The sequence below is a fragment of the Helicoverpa armigera genome, chromosome 12 (genome assembly GCF_030705265.1).
Source record: "Helicoverpa armigera isolate CAAS_96S chromosome 12, ASM3070526v1, whole genome shotgun sequence".
NCBI classification, from domain to species: Eukaryota; Metazoa; Arthropoda; class Insecta; order Lepidoptera; family Noctuidae; genus Helicoverpa; species Helicoverpa armigera.
The window spans coordinates 9778667-9795386 of NC_087131.1; the positions used below are offsets into that span (position 1 = coordinate 9778667).

Sequence of the window (16720 nt, forward strand, 5' to 3'; positions counted from 1 at the left end):
ATGGTCAAACATATTAACTGCCATTGGTCCTCCTTAAACCTATTTGATTATTTATTGTCCACAGTGAGGTTCTATTATATGATCTTTTGGAACCAGTTAAACTTATTTGGCAAATACATAATTATTTTCCATTACACATGAAATAGCTCTATATATTTTTTATCATACTGCAGAAGTTACCTATTCTCTCGTTTTTCTTTCTAATTTAACTTCAACAATTATAAATCTTCGTAACAGATACGTACACGGAATGTGTGATCCGGACGCGGAACCACAGCAATATAGACAGAAGAAAGAATTGAATCCATCATATGAATACAGCTGTCCAATTTGTAAGGCACAGATGCATCTAACCGGCTCCAAGTCTGGATGTGAGTACCTACTTAAAAATGTACCTTATTTACATTTCTATAAGGTGGATATTCTGTATAAAAATGTATGTGTTTTTCCACAGCTTTCGACGAAGATACAGTGGCGTCAACATCTCAGGATTCGTCGTTCGGCGATGAGAACTCGCAGCAAGAGCAGGATCCTCTTGCGATTGAACCAAAAGTAAATCGTTTTTAACATTGTAGGCTAAGTAATTAGTAAGAATTTTTTTATAATGACTGGTAATTTATTAATGATCTAAATGAGTTTCAGAATTTAAAAGAAGCTCATTTTACAGACAAATAGAATATTTGTTAAGACTTCTTTAAAATACCCCAGTAGTGAACCAAACTCAAAAAACTAATTCTTAATGACTAGAATAAAGTTAGGATTAAATAATTATGTCTATCACATTATACGTAACGTTGATATTAATCACTTAGACCACACTTCATTGTCCAAACTATCGGCAGTACTAATATTCAACTTCTTTTAGCCGGACGTGGGTCTCGGCAAGGGTAAACCATTCACGGTGTCAGCAAAAGTGGCGAAAAAGAAGATTGGAGGATATAAATTAAAGGGCGGGTTCCCTCCGGCGGGCAAACTGGGTTTCCAGAAACGTCAGCGATCAGTTCTGGACTTCGGAAGGAAGAGGGGGTCTAAACCAAAGATGAGGGGAGTTTTTGGCGTACCAGGTCTTGGGCTGCAGAGACCTCAGGCTCCTGATAATAAAGCGCCTGAAGATGATCCGGGTAAGAAACTTTTTTAGGAATAGGCGTGATCCCAATTAGTCCGCAGTTTAGCCAAAAATTTTGGACACGGTATTTTTTATTTTAACAAAACATTAAATATTTACTAAGATAATGTATAACGCAAAAAAGATTGAGAGTGGCTCGTGACGTCACGTCTATGTAAACATTGTACTTAGAAGTGACGTAATAAAAAACTCAATGGTGTGGCATTCTTATTTGGTTGTGAGACAAAATACTTTCAGTCACCATGCCTATTCATGAGGTGTTACTAACATAAATAATATTTATTTATTCTTTATTTTTGTTGTAGGTGTGGAGAATAAATTAGTGTTGTGTTCGAGTAAAGACAAGTTCGTACTAACGCAAGATCTGTGCGTGATGTGCGGCGCTATCGGGACGGACTCGGAAGGGTGCCTTATCGCCTGTGCTCAGTGCGGGCAGACCTATCATCCTTATTGTGTTAATATTAAGGTGAGTAATTGATTTCTTTGGTCTATGTAGTTTTAGTATTTTTTTTTCAGCCATCAGTTTATCATGCCATCCTCAATATTGTGTACTATTATGACACTATCCTAATTTATATTTTTGTTTTGTAATTTAATTTGCTTTGATTTCGTGATGGAATAAGTGCCTTGCCTTACCTGCCTTGCTGTCAATCGGGGTCGCTCGCTTTCTTTCGTCTGGCGCCATCCGCTAACCGCCTCTGTCGTGCATGACGTCACGGGAAGCGCACGGCTGCGGTCGATCGCGATTTTCGCCGACTGTCACTAACTTATTCGTTGTGTAGGTATCTCAAGTGATCGTGACGCAAGGCTGGCGCTGCCTGGACTGCACGGTGTGCGAGGGCTGCGGCGCCCGCGGGGACGAGACGCTACTGCTGCTGTGCGACGACTGCGACACCACGTGGCACACGTACTGCGCCCGGCCGCCGCTCGCCGACGTGCCGCGCGGGCCCTGGCGCTGCGAGCGCTGTCGCCGCTGCCTCACGTGCGGCACGCGCCAGACGCTGGCCTGGTGCGACAACTACACAGGTACGTACTGCCACACCACGTACCAGGACATTTCAGATCACTGGGACACCGCTTTTTGCAACGCGGAAACACCATTTTTCAACAATTTTCAGTACCACCAAGGACAAGACACAACCATCGCCTCATCATCATTATCAAAGTCGTTCCCCCATAGATTGGGGATCGTGAACATCATTAGTCTCTGTCAGCAATGAGGTTGGGCCGGGATAATTTCCTCCAGGTGCTCCTATCAGCAGCAGTGTGTACAGCTTCGTGCAGACGGAGTTGCAAATAAGATTGGGTTTGGTCACACCATCTTACAGGAACACGGCCCCTTCGTCTTTTCCCCTCCACTTTACTCATTAGAATGTGTTTTTCCATTTCATTACATTTTCCAACCATCTGTTCCACAGAATGTGCCCCCTGTGCATCGCTGGTGATGTGCTGCGTGTGCTCGGAGCCGTACTCCGACGGCGAGCTGATCATCCAGTGCGAGGGCTGCCGGCGCTGGCTGCACGCCTCCTGCGACTCCATCCGCAGCGAGAGTGACGCTGAAGTGTGCTGTCGAGCTGGGTGAGTGTAAATTGTGATTGCCCAAAATGCGCTTTCAATTGCGCAAAATGCGCTATTGGAATGATTAAAAATTACTGTGAAAGCACGGGCTGTTCTGACTCAAAAACTCTTTAAATGTATTAAAATAAATTTTCAGTCTGAGGCTTTTTAAAGACGTATTGGCGTAACAACAATGGTTTCTGACTCTCATGCAAATATTTCTCCCAATGACAGCTATAAATGTGTCTTATGCCGTGGCCGCGAGCTTCCACCGCCACACCTCGCGCGAGCCATCGAGAACGGCTCAGCCACCGCCAGTGCGATCTGCAACCCTGTGGCCTCGCGCCCAGTGCCCCGGCCCACGCCCCAGTCCCTCGGCCTCGCGGGCGAGTACTACGTCGACGACGTCTGCCTCTCGCAGCGCGGGGCCCATCATATGAAGCAGTTGGAGGCCGAGATGGGCATCACGCACACGAGGCGTAAGCGTCGCTTCAAGAATGATAACACTGAGAAAGACGCAGGTGAATATTTTGTTGGTACTCAGCTTTGCATGGGTTATTTTTTATGGGGGTGGAAGTATTTTCTATGTAATGTGTAATTATTATGAATCGTCTTTTACTATACCTATCTATGGTTAATATTGCTTTATGTTAAATAGAGTTTAAAAACAGCTAAACTCTTCGTCTATGCCTTATCTATCTATGCTTACTATATTATATGATTGCTCTATGTAGGTATATGTATATAATTATTTAATTAGTACATGTAAGATGTGTATCTAACATGAGTTTTTGTATGTTCGACGCTGGCATTGTGGATTAGAAATAATGGCATCTATTGAAACAGTGGTTCAGAATGCAGACGTCGAGATGGGAGATGACTCCAAGCCTGACAGCACGGCTGAAGTTAAAGACGAACCGGGTGAGTTTACAAACATCCAACATAGAATAGTTGTGAAGAAAATACCTGCTAGGAAGTAAGTTTCAAGCGCTGTATGATAATGATATAATCGGATGTCTTAACTAGCAATTTTTTGACAATTTTCGCTACTTGTAGCTGCTTCAATCCACAAGAGACAATACTTGTTTATAAGCCGACAAACGACAAATCAAAATTAATTTAAAATCTACATTATTGCTAGGCAAACCAGTCAAAATTATCTCTACTATTGCAAACTTTCATCACAGGAGTACCAAACACGAATTTCAAAGAAGGCATCCTATGGAACGTGGCCAACGACGGGCCTCCTCCCGAGGGCTTCACCATCTACACCACAGACTCAGGCCTTACCGTACTGCGCAGAAAGAGGCAGAGGAACTTGAACAAGCTCGGTATTGGTGGCTTTGTGGTTCGGCAGAGACAGACCACTGCTAAGGCTCAAGCTGATGAGGAGAAAGACGGAGATGGGACTCAGGCTTCTGGAGGTAAGATAAGAGTAAATACAGGAGAGTTTATACCCAGGAGAACAAAAGGACTGACTGGAGATGTCATAACGAAAGTAGGGCACCGAAATGCGGGTTCGCTCCGCCCCTTTATGCCTTCTTTGGAGCCCGCCTATTATTTTCAAAATAAAATCACTCAATACCAATCTCTGGCAGATTGGTTTTGATTTGATAAGGGACCCGAACGCCTCGTTAATTCTAGTAACTGAACACGCTTACCGTACGTTACTTGACTTACAAGAAAGTGCCTGACGTACCTTCCTTATGGCATCTCCGCCTATCTTTCCTTCCTTCGTGGTTCACACAGTTTTTTAATAGAAAAAGTTGATGTTAAAAATATTTTGTTTTTGTACATAGAATCGCCGAGTAATAAGCGCAAACCGCGTCGTAAGCCTCGTTCGAAACTGATGGAGCAGTTTCCATCTTATATGCAAGAAGCGTTCTTTGGTAAAGAACTGCTGGAGCCGACCAAAGCAGCCGTTTCGTCAACTGGTAAGAAAGTTTTCGTAATTTGGACTCTATACTGCTTTTGTAATCGATAACGAAGCCGGCGTTCTAGGATCCTTTTAAGTTATGAATTAGTCATTTGAATAACTGAAGTTAGCTACATAGTTAACTACGCTCAAGTTCACTGACAAACATAAACGTCCGTTTTTTTTAAAACAACTGAATTTATTTTAGAAATCTTAGTAAAAAATCTGATGTTCATGTTATTGATGGGCCTATGCAATATTGGAATACCTGACTAAGTAAATCTGTTCTAAGACACCTGCCTAACACCTCTTAAAGCTTTCTCTATTATATACCACTATATTTATCATACTACTTCGCTGTCCAGCGAATCCAGCAGAAAGTCCAGGCGGTTCCCTCCGCCCAGCTACTCCGGAAGGGTACCGAGAGCTGCGCGACTTCAAGTGGGACCTCGACAACTCTGATAGTGACGGCGAAGATGTACTCGCTGCGTTAACCAGCTTTAATGACCATGATACGTCGGTTATTATATCGCTTAATTCGGTAAGTTTGATTGTACTTTATGGCACTTACTAAAAAAAAGTTGTATGTTCGTCATGTCGTTTAGAAAATAAGAAGAGATTTTTTCAACACGCGATTGTCTGCTTAAGTTTTTTAGAGTAAGACCCTGAGAGTTGCGTCTAACAATTCACATACTGCAAAGAACCATTTTCAATTATGGTTCCGCTATGTTGGGGGCTCTTTCAGCTTTTATTAGAAAACCATTTTTTCTGGGGGACAAAATGTGCAAATCAACCTAGAACAGTCCTTTTCACTTGGTTGACTATTTTACTCAAATATTTATTTCTGACAATCTTATAACTAATTTTGAAAAGTTTATGTGCTCTTATCACCCCTCTTTCAAAACAGGATGAAGCCGAAATCCTCAAATCCCTGAAACCGAAAGACGAGAAAGAAGATTCATCAGCCACCACCAACTCGGACGGCACAGTGAAGATAAAGACAGAAGCTGATGATGGTCAGCTAAAGCATACAGAAGACTCCACAGCTTTGAAGAATGCGATACTTGGCCCGCAACCTGCTGAGGCGGAACAACCGCCCACTGTGGCCACTGAGAGCATACCTACCGTGCATAGCACGAAGACTGAGACTATAAGCAGTGGTGAGTGGATTTTTAAACAGTTTTTTCTTAGAAATTGTAGGATATTCATAGAAAAATGTTGCAATATTTGTTTAGGGGTGCAAATAAAAATGAAAATGTTATAATCTTGTTTAGGGGTGCAAATTAGTAAATAGAGCCGAACTTTTAGCTATTCCATAGCACAGCTAATTTTACTCCATTTTTGGATTTGGTAGTTTTTAACTATGTACAGATGTTTTTTCCTCATTCACTCAAAAACTACTATATGGATTTTTACAAAACTTATCAGTAATATAGGTTATTATATGTCAGAATTATATATAGGCTATCTTTTACCCCTGTCCGGAAAGTTGTTACGCGAGTGAATCCGTGGATGGAAGCTATTATAAATATTTTTAACATACAATGGTAATTATTATTGTAATTTTCCTCATAGAAACTGGTGGTTCATCTCAAGCATCGACAATATCTCCGAAAGACGACCTCTCCCTGTTAGGCGTGAGTCTAGACGCTATGGTACGCGACGGACTGCCCGACATGGACAGCAATGATGTCGACGAAATATTCAAAGGAGTACTCACTGATGATTCACAGGTTTGTAAAAACTTTTAAGATTATTTCAATGCAGATACACAGACAACTTCGGAAAATGTCAATTAATGTAGTAGACAGCTGCATTATTGGACTCAATAAAACATTTCCATAGCTTGCATTTAAAATGTCCTGTAAACACCTTCAAGTAAAGAAAATATTAAAAATTTTCTCTTGCGACTTTTTTATTCTGTCTATCTGTCTCTGTGTCATTTTCCTATGTGAATATTTTCGATATTTAAAAACTGTGATGTAGTGATGGGGCACTCAGATTGAAGTAAAACCAAACTAAATAAATAAATAAACTTGAATAAAAACAGCGAAATACACCTCCTTTATACAAATCTCCCTAAAAAACTTTATCATGATTATAACCAGGAATCGCAAGAGTCATCGGTATCGTACGTAAACTCCATGGCAAGCACGCCGTACTCGCAACAGAGGCAGCAGCTGCAGAGCCCCATGGAATATACATCGCCTTATCCTGAATTTGGAGGCAGCAGGTTTGTTTGTCTATTGATTTTTAGTGTAAGTTGAGATCATTCGCTGGTCTCTATATTTTGAAGTGACCAATTTTGTGGGATAATTATATGTTTAAATAAAAAATGATAAATATTACATGATTAAATTGCTTTGGGTTCCAAATTGTAAGGAAACTAATTGCTAGAAAAATTATTTAGCTTTAATTCCATGAGAGAATAAATCAAGATTTGGATGCAGGATGTAGTTGTACTCTCATTCTCATACGCATACAGCAAAGGTATCATGCGTATATGCATAAAAGAGACAGTTGCCATGCAACTGAAACTATACTCAACACGTGTTAATATGTGTTTTTAGGATATATAACGTTATTTCAAGGACCCCCGCGAACCTTTTCATCTATTTATTTTCAAATCTCCCTGACGATCTCTGATATATCATTATTTCTGTTGCCGATACAGCAGTAACAGTGCAATGAGTCCACTGTTCTCGGAGAGCGGCAGCGGCAGCACAGCCTGGCCCGACACTGCCCAAGCACAGCCTCCGTCTTACAACCAGCGCAGTGCCGATAAAATGCGAGCTGATGAGAGTATGTACCTAAAATCATTACTTATTTTTTTTTTTATTAAATTTATTTATTAATTAAAGCCCGGTTTCACTGGTTACTGTTAGTGTCAGTTAGTTATCCGTTAGTAAGTGCTGTCTGACAGATAAAGGCTGCTTATATTTTTTATCAGATTGGTTTTCTGAGACCTGAGAAACCAAAAGTATCAGAGACCTTATCAGTAACCGGTGAAACTGGCCATCCATTTTACCATTTTTGGAGTACCATTTGTTTTTTTACAATTACAGTTTTTAGATAGATTGTGTATTATATCGTACCTCGCTCTATAGGTCTAGGTTCAGCGGCGACAATATCAGCAGTCTTATACGCCAACACGAACCACCCAGAATGGAAAACCGAGTTTCCAAACTGGGTGGATCGCTGCAAACAAATCCTGAAGAAATGGCGAGCGTTACCGTCCGATCAGAAAGCGCCGTACTTACAACGCGCTAGGGACAACCGCAGCGCTATACGTATGAAGAAAGCCCAACAGGTATGTCAGCTTGTATGTCATACATGTGGTGTGTGCTAACCCAACTCACTGACCACCGTGTTTATACTGTGTGTTATTTATACTCTACACACGGGTTGTTAAAACGGCCATACTAAAGGAGCCTTAGTAAGAGTAACCGTCAGTTCCACAAAACTCCAATAAAGTTAAAGTTTCATTAATTCTATTGCTAACACTTTTAATCTTATTGACAAAGAAAGAGTCAGCAATAGATTTAAACAAGCTTTAACTTTAATGGAGCTTTGTGCAACTGACGGTAAGGCTCGTTTAATATCGCCCGCTTGGAACCTTATTCACTTGTACGTTGACAAACGTGCACTTTAATGTTCTAGTGATAGCTAAACTGTCCGTTTTATGGTTTGTCTCGCTCACGGTCGAATTTGCCCGTTCTGAGTGAAGGGCTTGCGAAGTTACTAGAGCGGGCTCCTTGATAAAGCTAAAGTATCTTACTCTATTTTTCCCGACTTAGTCCAAAAATAATAAGAATTCTTGTTTCTTCTCTGTGTTCGCTCTAATGACTCCGCAATCACTCAAGAACGTGGTCTTAGGAATTGATCTGTTGTTAATACCACGGCTGCTGTAGATTCTGTCGCCTCTTTCAATATGCTAGCACCAGTGTACATAATATGTCTGTAGGATACACCTAGCACAATGTTTTTATTAGATTTCAGTTTTTGTAAAGAACTTTGATACTATTTCGCAGCAGTTGAATATCAAAGTGAGAGGATCTACAGTACTTATCACAATATTTTAGTCACTACTCTTTTTGGGAAGACTTTGTGTTAACGAGTTTTTGGGGTCTAGTTGTTTTTTTGTGTCCACATTCTGAATAGTTCTTTTAGTGCTAGTACTTCTAAGGTTTCTTGTATTGTTCCATATTTTTCATGGGGTGTGCATACGGGTTCGAATAGCACTGTTTTATTCATTCATGAAGAGTATTGTACGAGCTAGGTATAAATTGTGCACGCATCAATAAAACACAACGCCACGTCGTTGGTTTAGGGTATCAATCATCTGTAGCCACGACAAACATTCTATACCGTTGCTAGTACACCTCAATATCATTATTTCACACATAGGGTTAGGTTAAAGTTTCCCAAACCCACCGTTTAGTCTGACAATCTTTTAAATTCCTTCCGAGTTCACAACTACCCCATCTACCCATTCGTATCAACGTCGATCGTTGAGGTCTCGATATCGGACCGATTGAATCCCCGGGAGCGAGTCGGACGAATCGCGCGACGAGGTCTCGTCGGGGACAATGGAACTGTTACTAAGAAGTGATTGGGGCGCAGCAGAGCTCGAGTAGCGGCGCGGGCGAGGCAGAGAGCAGCGCAGCGCCGGGCGGTGCGGCCAGCCCCGCGGCCGCCCCCCCTGCGGCGGCGCCCAGCGCGCTGGCGGGCCCCGGGGTGCGCGCGCCCAACGTCACGGTGACGGCGGGCGGGCTCCTGGAGGCCGACGCGCACATCCGCGTGCTCACCCCCTCCGAGATCATGCGCACGCTGCCGCGCCTCGCGCGACACACGGTACCGCGCCCCGCCCTCGCATACACACCGCGCGACACACACATGCACAAATACACAACACATGCCACTCACACCAACACATTTTATGACAACTGGATACACATGAAACTCATCTTCAAAAATTGGATACATACACAACTTATTCTACATGAAAAAAATGAATACAACAGTACACATTAGCACTCGTACATATAGAGATACAACATAACTCGACAAGAACACAAGACCGTGTGCGTGTATATGCGAGATACGTTTCGTATTGTTGGGTGATCTCGCGACGTCGCACCACGCGATCCTGAGCACTTCCTCCGATTTTTATTTAAATTCTTGTCATCACCCAACAAAAAATTTTTGGCTGTTTAATGGCGTTGGACGCTGTGTGATTATTTTGTTAATTTTCTTTAAGCTTTTTTTATTACGAGACCATTACCCTCCCATCGATTCCCAAAAGCCTCCCGGACTCGTGTCCCCTGTTTCCGTAATGTTGATTTTATTATTTTCGCTTTGCCTTGGTAGTGTTGGCTTTAACATTGGACGCTGTTGGTGGCTGGTTGTGGTGTGCTAACAATTCTAACACAGTTCGATGTAGTTCACAGTTTATTTGCGTCATTACGCTCTTGTATAAAGCTTTGTGATGTACTTTGTAAGTTCACAGGTATAGATTTTAAGTTGTTACTTCCAACTCTATTCTATACAATAAATCTATTAGGATTAGGTTCTATATTATGAAAGAGTTTTAGAAATAATAATGTACAAAATGGTAGTATTTTATTAGTTTATTTTTTTGGTTTTGTGTATAGTAAAAATATTAACATGACGTAACATATCATTATGGGATCATAAATTAATATCCATTAAGTTTGTAAGGTGTACATTAATGTTGCAGTCTTCTGTGAATGTTATCAAATTAGTAAATTAAACTTAATGTATATTAATTTTACATCTCGTAAATCGGATTATATTAACACATAAGCATGGATATTACCTAATTTGGAGCATTTCATACTAATAGATCTAAAATTGTGAAAAAAAGTATAAAAAAGAACATGCTTAGTACAAATTCAATTTAATGTAGTAGTGTGACTTTGTGACATATTCATTGTATTGTGACGATTAAACAAATGGCTAGAAAAGAAAAAGCCTTTATCGAATCACACTATCATAATATCGATTAAAATAAAATTGTGTTAGTACTGTATAATAGAAATAGCATTAGTACAAAAGACTGACAGTATCTAGTGATGTAAATAGCATTTAATCATCATCGGAATCATAATTAACTTAGCTTCAGATATGTACATTGTCATAGGATAGTGAGAGTTACAATAAACTTGCCTGCGTAGTTACAGCATGTTACAATACTGGACAACAAGTACACGGAACTGATTGTCATTGTATAGGCTGCATAATCTAATACTTAGTGGTGCGGAGACTTAATATTAAAATTAATATCTAGTGTTATCTCTTAGGAGCTTCACGCACCGAGCGCAGTCTGGCGCGATGGTGCCATGCAGAAGGAATTGGATGATGCGTTTCATGTGGATTTGGACTGCGTGCGTTGTTTCACATATCATATAATAAACCTATCGCACTCAAAGACGCTCAATGTCAAAATATTTGCTCTAACATCAGTCTTACGATAGATCCAACTCAATAGCCAATTTTAAATTTATATTCTCAACAGTGAAATTGCCTATTGAATCAAATCTGTCATACAAAGATAAATTTTAGACCAAATATTTTTACCTTACAAAAAAGCTTTTTAATTTTAATCTTCTATGAATTTGTCCTTATACAATGACAATGCTAGTCCCGTGTACGTATTTGTCCTGTGTTGCTAACTTGGCGTATGATGATGTAGGAGCAAGAACGCGCGTGCAACCAACAGCGCAGTGCTCGGGAGGCTGAACAAGAGCGGCAGTGGAAACATCTGCAGCAGCAACGACAGCAACAGACGCAGCAGCAACAGCAGATTATACATGATCAGAGGATGCAAGGTACTAACTAATGCAGTTTGACTGTACACTGAATTCAGATTGTATTGATAAAAATGACAGACATTACTGGTGATCGTTGGCACAGGCAAAAGACAAAGTTGGTGTTTTGCCTATATGCACCGCACTGAGCGCGTTAAAAATGCCTTTCAGTGAGGTTAAATAGGCAGATTTTTACTGCTTGTTTACACATTTCTCAAAAACTATTAACTGCATATTTTTGACCTATTTACTTCAAACACAAGTTCCAAATAGTAGATAACAATACAATTTTAGAAGACGGCCCACTAACCGGCACGTACGTCCTCCCGAAAGCAGCCATGCAGAGGTTACGCGCTCCGGACGGCAGCTCGCCGCCGGGTGCCGGGGCCCCCGGGCAACTCGGGGCCCCGGGACAGCTTGGGGCTCCTCAGCTTGGGGCCCCGCCGCAGTCACCCGCGCCGCCGGCTGAGGCACCACGCAGCGCCTTCCCGGCACAACGCTTCCCGCTACACTACGGGAACAATGATGATATTAACAGACAGCTTAGAGATTTGCTGCAAAGAAATCCGGAGAAAATGTGGACTGGACGTAAGTCATTCTGAGTTTCTTCATACCATATAATTGAGATTAGAATACTTGAGTTACTTTTGGATATTGTTATACAATAGGTAGATTAATCCCAATAGACTATGGTATTTATGAATTAAGATACTGTATTACTAATAGATTAACTATTAAAAGTTCCTTTGACTGTTCTAAACAAAAGTAACGTATTTACTATAGAACATGAAGGATCATCGCCGGCCGCAGGTGTGGGTGAAGGGCAGCCGTTCCGTCAGCCGCTGCCGGTGACGCTGCGAGCGCGGGCGCCGCTCATGCACACCAACAGACCTGACCACCACTGTGAGTACTATATTACTAGAATATGGTGCAGGGAAAACAGGGAAAAAATATCGCCTTATTACAGCATTACAGACAGTTAAGACTACGTATTATAAAACTTATCAATAAACAAAAAATATAATAAAAACATGTTCATAACATATGTTACTATTTCGACAATATACGGTAAATCTGACCTTTATGACCTACTTGCTTCTGCCAGCGGTTTCGTCAGCGACCCGTGGGCTCAACTTCAAGCACCCATGTAAAAAGTAAACTAGTAAATAGGCCTTTCTGAAAGAATCTCTAAAATTGGACCAGTAGTCCCAGAGATTAACCCCGTTCAAGTTTTAAACAAACTCTAAAAATTTGTTTTTAACCAACCCATGACTTGTTTCAGTGATCATGCAGCAGCGTTTAGTGTCGGCAGAGAACAGTCAACTGCAACAAGCAGTACCTAACCCCGCCCAACAAATGGTGGAGCAAAAACAAAACGTCATACAGAATAATGGTGAGTTCCTTACATTTTAATACTGTATTCTTTATATCAAGGTATATGGTCCATATTGTTCCTGTGTTATAAAATATACTACTTGTATAACATATGGAATGCTTATAAAGAATTGAGTATTATATCTCCATAAACGTTCTACAAGTTGACTCAAGAAATCATCAACTTGTTTTTATGATGGAGTACATTATTTGGTAATTATGTTTATCAAAATCTTAGCCTTATATGACTTTGATTTCATTATGTGATTACCTACATTTTAATATTTATTTATACCGAATATAAAATTAGTAAATATTGAATATTAATGATTATTATATTTTGTAGCTCCCAGCAATGAAAACAAGCAGGAGTCCAATCAAGAACAGGGGACGGATGAGATGGATATGGGAGACATGGACAAACTTGAACAAGATGGCGCCAATATTGGAGAGGTAATATTATTTGCTGTTTATATATCTCTTGTTTGTCTCGGTTATACGAAAGCATTTGGTAACACTACTATTTGCGACTACATTTCCTGCCTAATAATTAGTCATTTGACGACTCACGCATTTGCAGTAGAGTTTTGTTCATATTTTTGCTATTCGAAGACAAGCAAAGCTTCTCGACAATATCTGCCCGAATTGCTTGCATGGGCAAGTATACATTTTCAAATGGGTAACTTCAGAATGACTAAAGTTACTTGTCACGAATTGACTATCAATAATAAATGAAGGCCGGGACTTGCGTTTTACATATAGGATAGTGCAAACACTGCTAAACCCATGCTAGATCTACCCATGGGACTTGTTATTTTAGCCACGCACTTTTATATTACATAACTTCCCTCATTATCAAAATCTTACTCGCATCTTATATTTCCAAAGGTGGGCGACATACTAACGGGTCTAGGCGGAGAGGACGACGAAGAATTGTTCGAGACACTCACCGCAGAGATAGGGGAACAGTTCAATATACTAGAGTACGCTGACCCGGAGTTAGCTGCGCTCAATGATACGGAACATATACTGGATGGCTTGGAGTTGGCTGATGATGGCATGCCGGAGAGACATGCTAAGAGAGAGCCTGAGTAAGTAGTGGTTTAATTTTACAATAGTATTTTTAGTTAAATATGTTTTAGGGTTATCTAAGGACTGTTTAAAGTGGACTTTCCTTCCCGATTCATTCTCTTTTCTTCTTTTCTTTATGAGCCACCATATTTTGAAATGAGAAGAATGTCTAGTAGTGTTGAGATTTTTCTAAAAAAACGTGATCAAGGATTATAAAACTAACTACAAAATACTAGGAAACTGCAAGACAAATCATAATAATATCTACGCTAGTCCTTAGGGTCCGAGCCATTGCTCGCTTTTAAAGTGTTTCTGCCTTAGAAATATTAAGAATTCCATAACCACATTTAGGGATGAACACGAACAAACACAAGACAACAAGATGTACAACGACCTACAAAAGGCCGTCAAGAACATAGAATCGAAAGCCGAAGTGAAGTCGGAACTCGAAGACGTGAAGCCGGACGTCAAGCTGGAAGCCCCGGCGACGCCCGCGCCGCAGCCCATGTACAACGATCCCGTGCAAAGAGTTATTACGCAGAATCAACAGATGGCGTTACAGGTAAGGGCGGTTCTATTTTTGAAAATGTTCTGTTCTATGGTCTGTGGGATTTTAATGTGTGGGTTTCATTGTCATGATCATTTATCATTACAGCTTTTTTGTGGTTTTCTTTTGGACACAGGCCTCTAAAAGTGTTTTATTTATGATTGAAAAAGAAGTAGTGGTTATGTTGAAGATTCTATTCTGTTTTGAATGATAAATCTGTCGATAGCATTACCTTTAAACTGAAAGTGGTAGGTTAGCTGATTTAAGCCACAATTTAATTCGACAGTTATTAAGGTATACCTAATGCTTGTAGTTTCTTCTCAGTTCTTACTGTTTAAGTTAATTTTCTCCATTATAAATTCGCTGAAAGTCATTGTCGCATTCTTCCAAACAGAATGCGATGCAAGCCATCAAATCGGAGGTTAAACTCGAAAACGAAGACAAGCCCCGGCCTGTGTTCACGCAAATGTTCACCAACGCGCCACAGCGGCTTCAACTGCATCATCCGGTATTTATATACATTACACATACATATATAATACATTACATATTCATTTTTACTTGGGACATGGGATTGGGCAAGGCCATAAAAAAAATTGAGTGTATTTCAGATTGACTTCAACTTACTGCTTATTTGATATGAGGACCCTAAGTGGAATAAATGCCTGTTTTACATCGAAATACATAGACATTACATGTTCATTTTCACTTGGGATATGGGACGGAACACCCTAGTCATAACAAAATAGGGTGAATTTCAGATTTACGTTTCAACTTATATGGTTTGATATTGCTTTGGGCACTGTTAATAAAGTGGCCCTATTATACACCGAGAAAAGTAGATTACCAAAAAAAGCGGAAACTAGTCTGTCACGGGGCCCATGATATGTAGGTTATAGGGGCCCCGGATAGGATATTTTTTAAAAGAGGGAAATATCCCTCTTTCCTCCTTCCTCCCACTCCTTGTTAATAAACAAGTGTGTTCGTTTATAGCAACAGCGTCCTCAACAATTCGGACAGCCTGGACAACAGGTGATGGGTCAGCAAGTCGTGCAGAGACCGCAAGTGCAATTCACTGCGGCACAACACATGCATTATGCTCAGGTATGATTCAAATTAATTAAATAAATAATAAGTGGGCAATTTACTAGCCATTTTCTTTCGAACCATTTTTTTGTAGTTTATTTAAGGTGTTTGTACGTTTTTTAGCGTAAATATTGACTTCAAAAAAGTAGATACTCAATTTGGAATCTAGATGTACTTAATTTTTATATATTTCTTTGTCTTCGATGTCGTTTCTATATGTAGTATTTTTATCCACACCTATATTTAGTTGTCGCGTCACCTATTATGGTCAATTTTGATACTTAGTAAATGCTGGACTCGCTATTACAGAAAATTTGACGTTTAAAAGTGATTTCAACGTTTTGTAAAATAAATATCATTAATCATTTTGTGTCCAATCCAGGGCGGTAACGCGGGTCCCACGGGTATCCCCGCGAGCGCGGCCAGCATCGTGTCCGCCATGACAGCGCAGGTCAACGCGGCGCTGGCGGCGGGCCGCAACATCGCGGCCGGCACGCGCCTGGTGGCGGCCGACGGCTCGGTGGGCGTGGTCCGCGCTGACCGCACTGTGGCGCTCGCACATCTGCCTTATGCTGGTTAGTACCTTATAGGTTCTGTCTAGGGAGGTTATGTGGCTGGCTGGGCCTACCGGTATCCTAGCCAGCGTTTCGTACTTACATAGTCGTAATCACAGGAAAGTTAACTAATAATTATTATTGTATTAATAATGCTTGTTGTAAGGAATCATCTAGCTGATTGATTAGTAGGATGAACGAATAATACAGGTGACACTGATGATTGTAGAAACGTAAAAAAATACAATTAATACAAACACTTTCCTTAAAAAGACGAATGCGTGAGAACGACGACAAGATTTTTATAAATATTCAAAAGAGCTAGTGCTAAACTGCAATGATGAGAAAATGCATGCAGTTGCTAAAACTGCAAGGACATATGAAGAGAGCAGAAATAATACTGAACCTTAAGTCAACTAGCTGGAAAACATGTTTTATCAATCATGGTACTAAGATGGAAGTTATCCCACAGCAACAGTGCAAGGCGGGCAGGTGGGACAAGTCCAGACAGGGGCGGTGCCGGCGGGCGGGGCTAGGCCTCCGCCCCCGCCGCCCTACCCCGGCACTCTGCGCCAGCCGCAGCCGCCGCCGCCGCCCTACCCACAGGTAGGCTCCAACGCACACATACACACACCCACACGTGACGTGACACCACGCTAT

At 40.9% G+C, this 16720-nt stretch overlaps 1 protein-coding gene across 7 annotated transcripts in view; it reads left to right on the forward strand.

Annotated features, from left to right (window-relative positions):
* Nucleotides 1–16720, forward strand: part of LOC110384023 (histone-lysine N-methyltransferase 2C) — a 38691-nt gene that overhangs the window by 4930 nt on the left and 17041 nt on the right. For 4 of the 7 annotated variants that reach the window (XM_064037183.1, XM_064037186.1, XM_064037187.1 and 1 more), the window contains exons 11-39: nucleotides 238–371; nucleotides 455–552; nucleotides 866–1121; nucleotides 1432–1592; nucleotides 1909–2152; nucleotides 2545–2704; nucleotides 2918–3204; nucleotides 3506–3604; nucleotides 3871–4107; nucleotides 4483–4617; nucleotides 4964–5139; nucleotides 5506–5758; nucleotides 6174–6331; nucleotides 6707–6831; nucleotides 7273–7400; nucleotides 7706–7908; nucleotides 9222–9452; nucleotides 10922–11005; nucleotides 11314–11449; nucleotides 11723–12016; nucleotides 12212–12331; nucleotides 12711–12821; nucleotides 13149–13255; nucleotides 13691–13893; nucleotides 14225–14435; nucleotides 14815–14928; nucleotides 15414–15524; nucleotides 15889–16081; nucleotides 16533–16666. In XM_064037183.1, coding sequence (XP_063893253.1) covers nucleotides 238–371; nucleotides 455–552; nucleotides 866–1121; nucleotides 1432–1592; nucleotides 1909–2152; nucleotides 2545–2704; nucleotides 2918–3204; nucleotides 3506–3604; nucleotides 3871–4107; nucleotides 4483–4617; nucleotides 4964–5139; nucleotides 5506–5758; nucleotides 6174–6331; nucleotides 6707–6831; nucleotides 7273–7400; nucleotides 7706–7908; nucleotides 9222–9452; nucleotides 10922–11005; nucleotides 11314–11449; nucleotides 11723–12016; nucleotides 12212–12331; nucleotides 12711–12821; nucleotides 13149–13255; nucleotides 13691–13893; nucleotides 14225–14435; nucleotides 14815–14928; nucleotides 15414–15524; nucleotides 15889–16081; nucleotides 16533–16666 — 4903 coding nt within the window. The remainder of the gene's footprint in view (nucleotides 1–237; nucleotides 372–454; nucleotides 553–865; nucleotides 1122–1431; nucleotides 1593–1908; nucleotides 2153–2544; nucleotides 2705–2917; nucleotides 3205–3505; nucleotides 3605–3870; nucleotides 4108–4482; nucleotides 4618–4963; nucleotides 5140–5505; nucleotides 5759–6173; nucleotides 6332–6706; nucleotides 6832–7272; nucleotides 7401–7705; nucleotides 7909–9221; nucleotides 9453–10921; nucleotides 11006–11313; nucleotides 11450–11722; nucleotides 12017–12211; nucleotides 12332–12710; nucleotides 12822–13148; nucleotides 13256–13690; nucleotides 13894–14224; nucleotides 14436–14814; nucleotides 14929–15413; nucleotides 15525–15888; nucleotides 16082–16532; nucleotides 16667–16720) is intronic. The other 3 variants (XM_064037184.1, XM_064037185.1, XM_064037189.1) reach the window with 3 other exon arrangements.